This window comes from Mastomys coucha, chromosome X (assembly GCF_008632895.1).
Source record: "Mastomys coucha isolate ucsf_1 chromosome X, UCSF_Mcou_1, whole genome shotgun sequence".
NCBI lineage: Eukaryota > Metazoa > Chordata > Mammalia > Rodentia > Muridae > Mastomys > Mastomys coucha.
In genome coordinates this window covers 75,467,406-75,478,759 of record NC_045030.1, presented here as the reverse complement: position 1 = coordinate 75,478,759, position 11,354 = coordinate 75,467,406, and the positions used below count along the sequence as shown (strand labels likewise).

The following is an 11,354-nucleotide window of genomic DNA, read 5'->3' as shown; positions in this document are numbered from 1 at the left end:
CTTTCTTTCTTTCTTTCTTTCTTTCTTTCTTTCTTTCTTTTTCTCTGAGACAGGGTTTCTCTGTGTAGCCTTGGCTGTCCTGGAACTCACTCTGTAGACTAGGCTGGCCTCTAACTCAGAAATCCACCTGCCTCTGCCTCCCAAGTGCTGGGATTAAAGGCGTGCACCACTACTGCCTGATTCCTTCTGTTATTCTTAGATAAAAGGGTAGGGGGTTAAAAAGAAAAAGGAGGGATATAGAAATATTATAAGAATATTAGACAAATAGGGGTAGATTATTGAATTTACTCTTAAACGAAAAAACGTTTTATAGCCATAATCTTACATTGGTAGAGATCTGTGTATTTTAATACAAAATTGAGATTATATTTTTTTACATTGGTACAGAATTTTATATATTGATATAGATTTAAGGTTTTCATTAGTATAAATCTTTGTATATTGATAAAAAATTTGAGATTAATTTTGCTACAATATAATATATGTATGTTTCAACTCTTTGTAGGCAAAGTACCTATATGCAACTCATTTAAATATACAAGGTTTAGTTCCAGTTCTGTTAATAGCTGCTATTACAAACTGTTTAAGATAATTAAATAGCCAGGCGGTGGTGGCGCACGCCTTTAATCCCAGCACTTGGGAGGCGGAGGCAGTCAGATTTCTGAGTTCGAGGCCAGCCTGGTCTACAGAGTGACTTCCAGGACAGGCGGGGCTATAATGCAAGTTAATGGTCAAACTCAAAGTCATGTTAAATGCTAGTCTAGATTATCACAGAAATATACATCTTGTTATTTGTTCAGATATACTATGAATAGATGGTCTTCAAAAAGCTCAGAGACTCACCGAATATGGCATTTAAACATAATTTTATTAGTTTAAGATCTTTTTGGATATTGATACACATCAACTTCTAGCAGTACTCCATTCAACTTGGAAGATGATGAACATCAAAAACCTACATATGGAATTGATTCAATTATAGCAAGCTGGTCCCTGGAGAAAGAAAATGCCATAAATTTGTCTGCAGACAAAATGCTGTCCAAAAGGAATAAATGGGCACAGCATAGGATAGTCAATTGCCAAGCTCTACTAAGACAGGGTAAGCAAATCCTTAATAATTCCTGCTTCACAAATGTCTGTCATGTTGGGGACTATCTAGGAGACCAGCTGTCTCTGTCATTTCTATAATTTTTGGAAGCTGTGTTCCTGTACTTCCTACATACTCAAATCTCAAATATTTATTCCTCTGTAGGACTCTGATGGGGCTAGAAACTAGATAGTTATAATCTCAGAATTAAACTTAAGTTGTTTAGCATTTAGGAAGATGTTTAGGTCTAAGAAGATGTTTTTAGGATAGTAGTGCAAGTACAGATAGAAATTGAGTTAAATACAAAACTTTAAACATAAACACAAACAAAATAGGATACATAATATATTTTCTAAAGTTGCCAAATACTATGGACTGGACAATGTAAATATATATTATACCTCATAGTTTCATGATTGTTTTATAATTGTTATAATTGTATTCAATCTATATTTGAAAGAAAAACCCTTTTATTGGACAAAAAGAGGAATTGTAGAGAGAATATATTGTATATTGTATGGATGCATCATCTGTCAATTAAAAAGCCTATGGCCAGGCTGGAGACATGGCTCAGCGGTTAAGAGCACTGACTGCTCTTCCAGAGGTCCTGATTTTGATTCCTAGCAACCACATGGTGGCTCACAATCATCTGCAATGGGATCTGATGCCCTCTTCTGGTGTGTCTGAAGACAACTACAGTGTGCTCACATACATAAAATAAATTAAAAAAAAAAAAAAGCCTATGGGTTTCCAGTGCAGCCATGGCTTATGGTCCCAAAAACATCTGAAGCAGATGGTAGCTGCTCTAAAACATTGATTGCTGGATAAGTAGACTGGTGTGCTTGCTCCTTGTCCATCCACTGGTCCTCACAAGCTGAGGGAATGCCCTGACTGGAGATGAAGTAAAAAAAATTTGCATGCAGCAATTCATTAAGATTGATGGGAAAGTCAGGACTGATATAACCTACTCTGCTGGGTTTATGGATGTCATCAGCATTGACAAGACTGGAGAGAATGTCTGTCTGATCTATGACACCAAGGGCCACATTGTATTACACCTGAGGAGGTCAAGTACAAGTTGTACAAAGTGAGAAAGCTCTTTTTGGGTATAAAAGGAATCCCACATCTGGTAACCCATGATGCTTATACTATTCGATACCCTGATCCCCTCATCAAGGTGAATGACACCATTCAGATTGATTTGGAGACAGGCAAAATAACTGACTTCATCAAGTTCAACACTGGGAATCTGTGTATGGTAACTGGAGGTGCTAACTTGGGAAGAATTGGTGTAATCACCAACAGAGAGAGACACCCTGGCTCTTTTGATGTGGTTCATGTGAAAGACGCCAATGGCAACAGCTTTGCCACTCGGCTTTCCAACATTTTTGTTATTAGTAAGGGCAACAAACCATGGATCTCTCTTCCCCGAGGAAAAGGAATCTGCCTCACCATTGCTGAAGACAGAGACAAGAGGCTAGTGGCCAAACAAAGCAGTGGGTGAAATGGTCTCTAGGAGACATGCTGGAAAAGCCTTTCTAGGCAACATGCTAGAATAGACAGCATAGGATTTATGGTTCCACAGGGATGAGGCCATCACCAAGTGGGGAACTAAGTAGTAGGCAGGTAGGCATGTCTCTGGAGCAGCAACTGAGAGCTCACATCTTAATCTATGAACTGGAAGCACAGAAAGCTCATTTGATTATAATGAAAAGCTGGAGTCTTTTTTTAAAAAAAGGATTTATTTTATTTATTTTATGTATGTGAATACACTGTAGCTGTACAGATGGCCGTGAGCTATCATGTGTGTGGCTGCTGGGAATTGAACTCAGGACCTCTGCCGGCCACACTCACTCCAGCCCGCTCCAGCCTGCTCGCTCCTGCATAATTCACTGTAGCTGTCTTCAGATGTACCAGAAGAGGGAGTCAGATCTCATTACGGGTGGTTGTGAGCCACCAAGTGGTTGCTGGGATCCGAACTCAGGACCTTCGGAAGAGCAGTCAGTGCTCTTAGCCACTGAGCCATCTCGCCAGCACTTTTAAAGGTTCTGTTTTTATTTTTTAAGATTTATTTGTTTATTTTATGTATATGTACATGTATTTTATATATATGAGTACCCTGTCGATCTCTTCAGACGCACCAGAAGAGGGCATCAGATCTCATTACAGATGGTTGTGAGCCACCATTTGGTTGCTGGGAATTGAACTCAGGACCTCTGGAAGAGCAGTCAGTGCTCTTAACCACTGAGCCATCTCTCCAGCCCAAGCTGGACTCTTTTGAACCCTCAAAGTCAGCCTCTGCTGACTTACTTCCTTCAGCATGGCCACACTTCCTAAATACTTCCTCACCCTAAAAAAGCTACCAACTGGAGACCGACTATTCAAATTCCTGAGACTTATGGGAGGACAACTCATTCAAACCACCACAGGGATTTTGACTTAGATAAAACCCAGGGTTCTTGGCTCTTACACGGAAAGAATTTCAGGAGAAGCCAATATGAAACAGACTTTTGATTTATTAAAAACAGAAAAAAAGGGGGCTAGGGAAATGGCTTAGTGATCAAAAGTCTATATGGCTTCTGTGGGTGACCCAAATTCAGTTGCCAGCATTCACCAGTAATTCTAGCTCCAGAGGATCCTATCCATCTGGTCTCTGAGGACACACACACTCAGGTGTACATACTCATATAGACATGCACCATATACATAATTAAAAACAACAGTGCTCGCTTTGGCAGCACATATACTAAAATTGGAACAATACAGAGAAGATTAGCATGGCCTCTGAGCAAGGATGACACACAAATTCGTGAAGCATTCCATATTTTTTTAAACAAACAAAAAACAAAAAGCGTGTGTTTGTTTGTTTATTTATTTATTTATTTATTTATTTATTGAGACAGGGTTTCTCTGTGTAGCCCTGGCTGTCCTGGAACTCACTCTGTAGACCAGGCTGGCCTCCAACTCAGAAATCCACCTGCCTCTGCCTCCCAAGTGCTGGGATTAAAGGCGTGCACTACCACTGCCTGCTGAGTCACAGTTTATTAAAATACTTTTTTTTTTAAAACAGGGCCTTACTTTGTAGAGATGCACTTAGGTATGGGCTTTTCAAGGAGGGTAGAGGGCTGGCTGTTTGGCCTTGGTCTCTTCTGGCAGGGACATTTCCTGTCCTACAGCTTTCTTGGGTGTCTTTACACTATAGCAGGTGCCTTTCCCCTTCTGAAATTAAGACAAGAAGAATGTCTACACCCACTTCTTTCAGTACTACATGGACAGGTTTGCAGGTTGGAAGTCTAAGACCATGGTCTTGGCAGGGTTGCTTTTTTCTGAGGCCTTGACTTGTGGCCTTTCCTCTGAGTGCAGAATTCCCCCTCCCATTTCTGGGCTTCTACACATTGTCTTATTAAGCACTTCTCTTATTTTCTGTTGTGACTATATTCCTTTGGATAGCTGAATTACTTGGCTGTTATTTCGGCAAGTTTGAAGGAGGATCAAGGGCTAATCATGTGTCCCATCTTCCATGTGTCAATCAAGGTGCTTAAGAGTTCTGAATTCACCTCAACTCCCAATCTGATTCTCCCTGAAAAGGTACTACTGCCCTCTATACAGCCCAAACTCAGGGCCACCTTGCTTCTCCCAATTGTCAGATACCTCTCCTTGAGATTTCAGGCCACAGCTGAAGCAAGGGCTCTGCTTGTTTCTGGTTTGAATATGCTTGGGCCAGTAAGTGGCACTATTAGGTGTGGCCTTGTTGGAGGAAGTGTGTCACTGAGGGGGTGGGCCTTGAGACTCTCCTCTTAGCTGCTTAGAAGACAGTAGTCTGCTCCTGGGCTTCCTTCAGATGAAGATGTAGAACTCTCAGCTCCTTCTCTAGCACAATGTCTGTCTAGATGCTGCCATGCTTCCTGCCATGGTGATAATGGACTTAACTTCTGGAATGTAAGCCTGACCCAATTAAATACTGTCCTTTAGAAGAGTTGCCTTGGTCATGGTGTCTCTTCACAGCAATGGAAACCCATTTCTATGTATCTATGTATTTATCTATCTATCATGTATCATTTTCCTTCATTGTCTACTATCTATAAGTAATCTTTCCTGTATCCTTTATGAATCTACTATCTTTTTTTTTCCTTTTGGATTTTTGAGAAAGGGTCTAACTTTTGGCTCTAGTTCAATTGGAATACAGTGGGTAGCCCAAGCTGGCCTCAAACTTGTGCCAATCCTCCTGCTTCAACAGCTCAAGTGCTGGGATTATAGGCCTGAGCCACCATGCCTGGCTAATTTATTATTCTACCAATCCATCACCTATTTCTCTATCTTAATAGCAGTCTATGTATCTGTCTATCCATCTATACCCACCTACTAACCACTTGTTTTATAGTGAAATTCACAGTCTCTTTGAAGTACATGGTTCAGTGGTGTTTTGTAAATTTGCAATGTTGCACAACTGTTACCTCTGTTGTCCCAGAACATTTTCATCACTTTCCCTCAAAAGAAACCTTGTATTCATTAAACAATCTCTCCCCATATACATTCTCCCACACCCCTCCCCCTAGCCCTGGCAACTGTTCATTTGTTTTGTGTTGTTCTGGATATTTTATTTAAATGCAATCATATAATTCATGGACCTGTGTGCTTGGCTTCTTTATGCCAGTAGCATGTCTTTAATGTTCATGTATATTGTAGCATGTGTCGCTGTTTCACAGCCTTTTATGGTCAAATAATGTTCTATTGTATGAATATGCATGTTTGTCCATCTGTTGCTGGGTACTCAGGCTTCTGTGGATACTGTGTAGAATCTATACAATAAACATCTACATGGGTTTCTGACTTGGTTCTTTTGGTATGACTTGAGGGTGGAAATATGGGCAGTGTGGGAACTCAGCTTAGCTTTACAAGAGCATCCCCTTTCCATTCCTAGCAGCAGTTGTCTGGCCTATCTTCACCAAGTGTCCATATACAACTCCATGGCCTGCTTTATGCAGAACCCAAGGCCATTCTCATCCTACGTAGATCCTCTCAGTGACATTTTGCCTCATTTCAGGCCTTTCCTTCCCCCTGTACTGGATATCTTTCTTTGTACATACCCCTGGGCCTTTGGACAAGCTTTTCCCTCTTCCTAGAAGGCTCAGAAGCACCAGTGAAACTCAATCCAGGAATCACTTCTTTCCTGTGGCTCTCTCAGTGCTCAATTTACCTCCCTGGCATCTCACTGGGTTTCTATAGCATTGCTTTCTGCACTCCCCTTCAGGGACTTGGCAGGGATATCTTCTCTCCAACAAGAGGCTCAAAGTCATTTGACCTCAAGTATTATTTTATAGCAATGATTGTCAACTCTACCTCCCTAGGGTACAAAAGGTATAACCAGAGAACACTGACTCTATTTGAGACCCATGGGGTTAGCAACTGACTAGGTTCTCACTTGGGCCCATGTTTGGGGGCAGGTCTCTTTTTCTCCCAACATCATTCTGACCTCTCCCCAGAACTTTTGTTGTTGTTGCCTATCTTTTTGAGACAGGGTCTCACTATGTAGCTCTGGCTGTTTTGAAACTCACTACATAGGTTGGGCTAGCCTTGAACTCACAGAGATCCACCTGCCTCTGCTTCCAGAGTGATGAGATTGAAGGCACTACCAAGCCTGGGTTACTCCCCAGAACTTCTACCAGACACCAAGTTCAGGAGGCAGGATTGTACTTTCCAGAGGTTTTTACTGAGAGGACTGAGGGGGGTACCCCAGCTAGAGGGCTGAAGGCCCAGGAAAGGCACACAGTGGCAGTAGGGTGTGTGTGTGTGTGGGGGTCTCCCTCTTGGTGAGGGCTGGTTTAGCAGACACAGCACCTCCTGTGACCCCTCTTTGGCACTGAGCTGGGAACATGGTGCCCTCACTCCTGCCTAGCTGGCAGAGGGCACCCCCAGTGGCAACTGGCAGTATAGGCTGGTGAGGGGCCAGGTTTGGCACCAGACACTGGGTAGATTGAAGGGACCACCCAGTCACCTCCTGTGCAGGCAAAGTACTCATATTGGCAATTTAGACAGCTATAAACTGGGAGTCCAATAAATTAGGTTGTAGAGGTGGAGGAGTAGGAGGGCCAGGACTACATTCTCTTCATGGCTCAGGAGGAACACTGCCATTCTGGGGGTAACCATGGGAAAGGACACACTTTGGGCCCTGTCTAATCCTGGGCCCTATTAGGCTGTTTTCATGGCAGGGGGTGTCCTGTTGGACAGGGGCATTGGCTGGCCAACCTAGGGATGGCAGCAAAGGGATGAATCAAAACAATGACAAGGATTTGGGTTTCAGAAGGGATGTGACCCACAAGCACCAGGCTTGCCACACATTCTGGCTGCTGGCAGTAAGGGGGGCAGCTCCTGCTTATTCCCTATGGCTCAGCCATACTAGTGTAGAGTCAGGACTAGGGCCTTCCAAACCTTCCATCCCTCCCCAGAGAAAAGTAAAGGACACATTGCCCTGAACAGGGCACAGTTCCTGGAGTAGACCCCAGAGTGAAGGTGGAATGCAGAGTGTCCCCATTCATATCTACTTGCCCCAGGGTGGGGTCTTCAGGGAATGCAAATAATTGGCTAGGAGGCTTGGGAGGGGGAAGGCATGCAGGACAGTGAGGGGAGGGGAGGAGCTATAGCTTCCTTCATGTAATCCGAGAGCCTGGAGAAGGGTGGGAGCTGGGGATAAGGTCCTCAGTCAAGTGGGGATGCCTGAGACCAAGGGTTGAACTGGGGCTGCAGCTTCGCCAAGGATCTGCCGGAGCTCCTGAAGGCGCCCCTGCATTTTGGGGATGCCTGCCAGTTGCTGCTCCAGGCGCTGCTTCTCTTCAGTCAGGCTCAGGCGGGCAGCAGAATCCAGCTTCTCAAACTTCCAGCCTCCCTCTCCATCAAACTGCAGCAAGTGTGTGTGGTACTTCCTGAAGAGGAGAGGGATAGAAAGCTGTCACAGCTGCTATCTCACTTCAGGTGGCAGCCTGACCCACAATTCCAAGAGCACCTACCATAGGGAGGGTCGATGGGTGATGGAGAGCAGTGCGATACCAGCATCTTTGGCTGCTTGGAAAATCTTGCCTTCCACATCAATGCTCACGGCACTAGTGCACTCATCCAGGAGGGCGTACTTGGGCCTTAGGGTGGGGTTGGTGAAGGGGAAAGCTGTGAATTCCCTACCACTGTCCAACTTCCAGTTCCTGTCCAACCACTTGTGACCCATAACCCTGTTGCACTGGGGGAGAGCTGGGAGGAGAGGTGAAGCTCCTTCAGGTAGCTGTCTTCCTCCTACTGGGAATAACCCATTTTTTTCTCTCTTGTTGGGTCCAAATTACTGAATGTCCTTGAAAGTCGCTGCAGTGCTCACCTGTGGTAGAACATGCGCGCCATACCAATCCTCTGCTTCTCACCTCCAGACAGGATGTCCTTCCAGTCACACACTGCCTCCCAACCTGGGTAGGAGGAAGAGGACTCAGCTCAATTCAACAGAAACCCAATGGGAGTCAGGGTAGGGTCAGGGTTAAATGAGACACATATAACCCTGGCAGAACTTGTCTGGCTACAGACTTCTGTTCTGTGTCCTTGTCTGCCTATAACACTAATGACTGAAAGACTTGGAACAAAATTTTCTCCCTCACAAAACATGCTACAGCCCCACCCACCCCATCCCCCAGTAAGATTTGGAAAGACAATCTTTCCAAATGTGCTCAGGTTGAGTTCAAGAGGGTGAACCCTAATCCAGTATAACTGGTACATTTATAGAAAATGGAAATTTAAACACAGAGATATGTATAGAGGGAAGATGTTTTGAAGGCAAACAATGAGAAGTTGGTTTACTACTAGCTGAGCAGAGTCCTTTGGTATGTCCTTCCTCATAGTCTGTGAAGGAGCTAGCATTGCCACACCCAAATCTGATTTCAGAATGCCAGGAAATAAAGTTCTCTGTTGAAGCTAGTGAGTCTGCAGCTCTTAGTCATGACAGTTCCAGGACACCTAATGAGTTGCCAGGGACAAACCTGTCAACACTATCCTCAGCAGGCACCAGGTGATGAGAGCAAAGATCCCCAGGGATGGTTAGCGTGTTCTCTCTAGGACAAAGGCTCTTCACCAAAAGAAGTGGGCCACATCTCATAGCCTGGTGCCACTACACTGGCTTAGAAGATTGAGCATGTAAGGAAGGTGATTTGTCAGAATTCTGTGGCAGAAGTCCTCTTCTATCAACCATCCTGTGTTTCTACATGATTAGAACTGTCCTTAGGGCATGTGAAACATTTTAGCTTGCCTTGTGGTGAAGGGTAACCTTAGTGCTAATTCTAGCCACTGTCATACATGTAGAACCCATGGAACCTTCTGGGAAAACAGAAGGTAAGTATCCTTTGTTCCTTTCCTTCACCACTTCCTCCATCCTACAGTCTAGGGACTGGATGTGATGGCTACAGAAGTCATATTGGGCTATAAGGTAACTTTAAGAATGGAAGCCATGCACAGCACCATAACTTGGTACAAGAGCCTGTATCCCAGGAGCCTATAGTGAACATTTCTGCCTTCCAACTCTAGTCTGTTTCTTTTAGGATTTATAGCACAGTAGGATAAACCTGTAAATGTTTTGAACCACTAAGGGGACTAGAATGGTACTTAGCATTGAATTCAATCTTAAAAGGTTGCAATGGTTAACCACAGATACTAACCATTCAGGGCAAGCACAGAGTACTGGAGTAGATGTCCCTCAATAAGAGCACTAGAGAAGATGTCCCTCAATAGGCTTTCTCTTATCAAAAGCACTTTGTTTTGCTACCTGTCCTTGTCTCTTAAAGGCTCTCCTCCGAGTCACCCATGACTCTGGTCTCCACTCACATTCCAAGCCTCTGTGCACATAGAAACATGTGCATGGCCATCCTACCCCACCCAGAGATGGGTCAGCTTGCTCAAACATAAGACTGATCTGTCAATTGGTTTCCTAAAGCCTCAGAGCTTCCAGTGTTTCACAAGGGCAGCCAACATCTCCCAAGCCCCAGTAGCAACCTGTCCTGGTATCATCTGGCTACCCAATAGGGTGACTGTCCTAGGTTGCTCTTTTATTTGATAGAGGGTCTCCTAGGCACCCAATGAAGCAGGTGTTCTGCTATAAGTCCCCTTTCCTGGCACCCCAGCAACCATGTTTCTCTTCCTTCCTGGCAGGTACTTTGAACTCCTGGATGCTGAGGTAACTCTTTTCCCCTGGGACTTGGGGAGGAGGCTAGAGGTAGGTTAGCAACAGGTTCCCCTTCAGTCTTGGGACAAAGGGCACTGGTGTGCCCTGCCCCTACCTCCCTCCCGTTGCAGGATGTGGCGGAGATGCACGATGCCCAGGATGGCTTCCAGATGCTGCTCCGAGCAGCCCTTCCTCCGCATGTCTTCCGCAGAGTCGGGATAGATCACTTGGTCACGCAAGGAGCCCACGGACATGTAGGGCCTGTGAGAAAGCTGCATGTCCACTAGGGGCAAGGTAGCCCTGTTTCCCAGCAGTGCTCTGTGCCTTAGTAGGCTCCAGAGTGCTTTCCAACTGCTGACATACCACACCCAGGCACTCTCCCAACTAACATGTCCATATACTCACATATGTGCATGGACACAAGTGTGTTTATCACCTTCATCTATAGACATGAGTTTGAGATGTAAGACCCGCCCCCCCCATCTGAAATGGACAGCACTAGTTTGTGCTACTGGATATTGGGATCTGGTTAACATCTTGACATCCTCTCCTGAGAGTTGGACTCTAGTATTACAATAGATGTGAAGAGGTGAAGAAGACACCACAAATAGGTTTACTTACCTCTGAGGGATATAGAACATGCGCTGGGGTGGGGGCTTATAGAGTACACCACTGTATGTGGGCCAGAGTCCACCTAGGATTCGGAACAGAGAACTCTTGCCACAGCCATTGGGGCCTGTGATGAGCAGGTGCATGCCTTCCTCCACCTGTGGAAGCATCAGGACATGGCATCCAGAGCTTAAGTCTCTTTCCCTACACCCTGGATCACTGTGACCTCCTTTCCAGTTTCATAAAGCCTTCTATATCTGAGATGGGGATGTAGCTCAGTTGGTAGGGTGCTTGCTGAGCAAAGATCAGACCGTGAGTTCAATCCTCAGTACCACATAAACCATGTATACTTGTAATTCAGCACTGAGAGGTTGAAACAGGAGGATCATTAGTTCGAGTGTAATTCAACTTCAACACTTGGCTATACAGCAAATTCAAGGCCATCCTGGGCAACATGAGATCCTGTCTCAAAAA

At 44.8% G+C, this 11,354-nt stretch overlaps 1 protein-coding gene, 1 non-coding gene and 1 pseudogene across 3 annotated transcripts in view; 2 read left to right on the top strand and 1 right to left on the bottom strand.

The window, feature by feature from the left end:
- Positions 1-1,829: 1,829 nt before the first annotated feature.
- Positions 1,830-2,591, top strand: LOC116070955 (annotated as a pseudogene).
- A 1,218-nt stretch (positions 2,592-3,809) lies between these two features.
- Positions 3,810-3,916, top strand: LOC116095718. The gene has a single exon (XR_004120714.1). It is a non-coding gene; the product is annotated as a U6 spliceosomal RNA (small nuclear RNA).
- A 2,859-nt stretch (positions 3,917-6,775) lies between these two features.
- Positions 6,776-11,354, bottom strand: part of Abcd1 (ATP binding cassette subfamily D member 1) — an 18,471-nt gene continuing 13,892 nt past the window's right edge. For both annotated transcript variants that reach the window (XM_031364055.1, XM_031364059.1), the window contains exons 6-10: positions 10,893-11,038; positions 10,387-10,532; positions 8,448-8,532; positions 8,092-8,217; positions 6,776-8,007 (exon numbers count right to left, since the gene is read on the bottom strand). In XM_031364055.1, the coding sequence (XP_031219915.1) occupies positions 7,788-8,007; positions 8,092-8,217; positions 8,448-8,532; positions 10,387-10,532; positions 10,893-11,038 (723 nt within the window). In that variant the 3' untranslated portion in view covers positions 6,776-7,787. The remainder of the gene's footprint in view (positions 8,008-8,091; positions 8,218-8,447; positions 8,533-10,386; positions 10,533-10,892; positions 11,039-11,354) is intronic.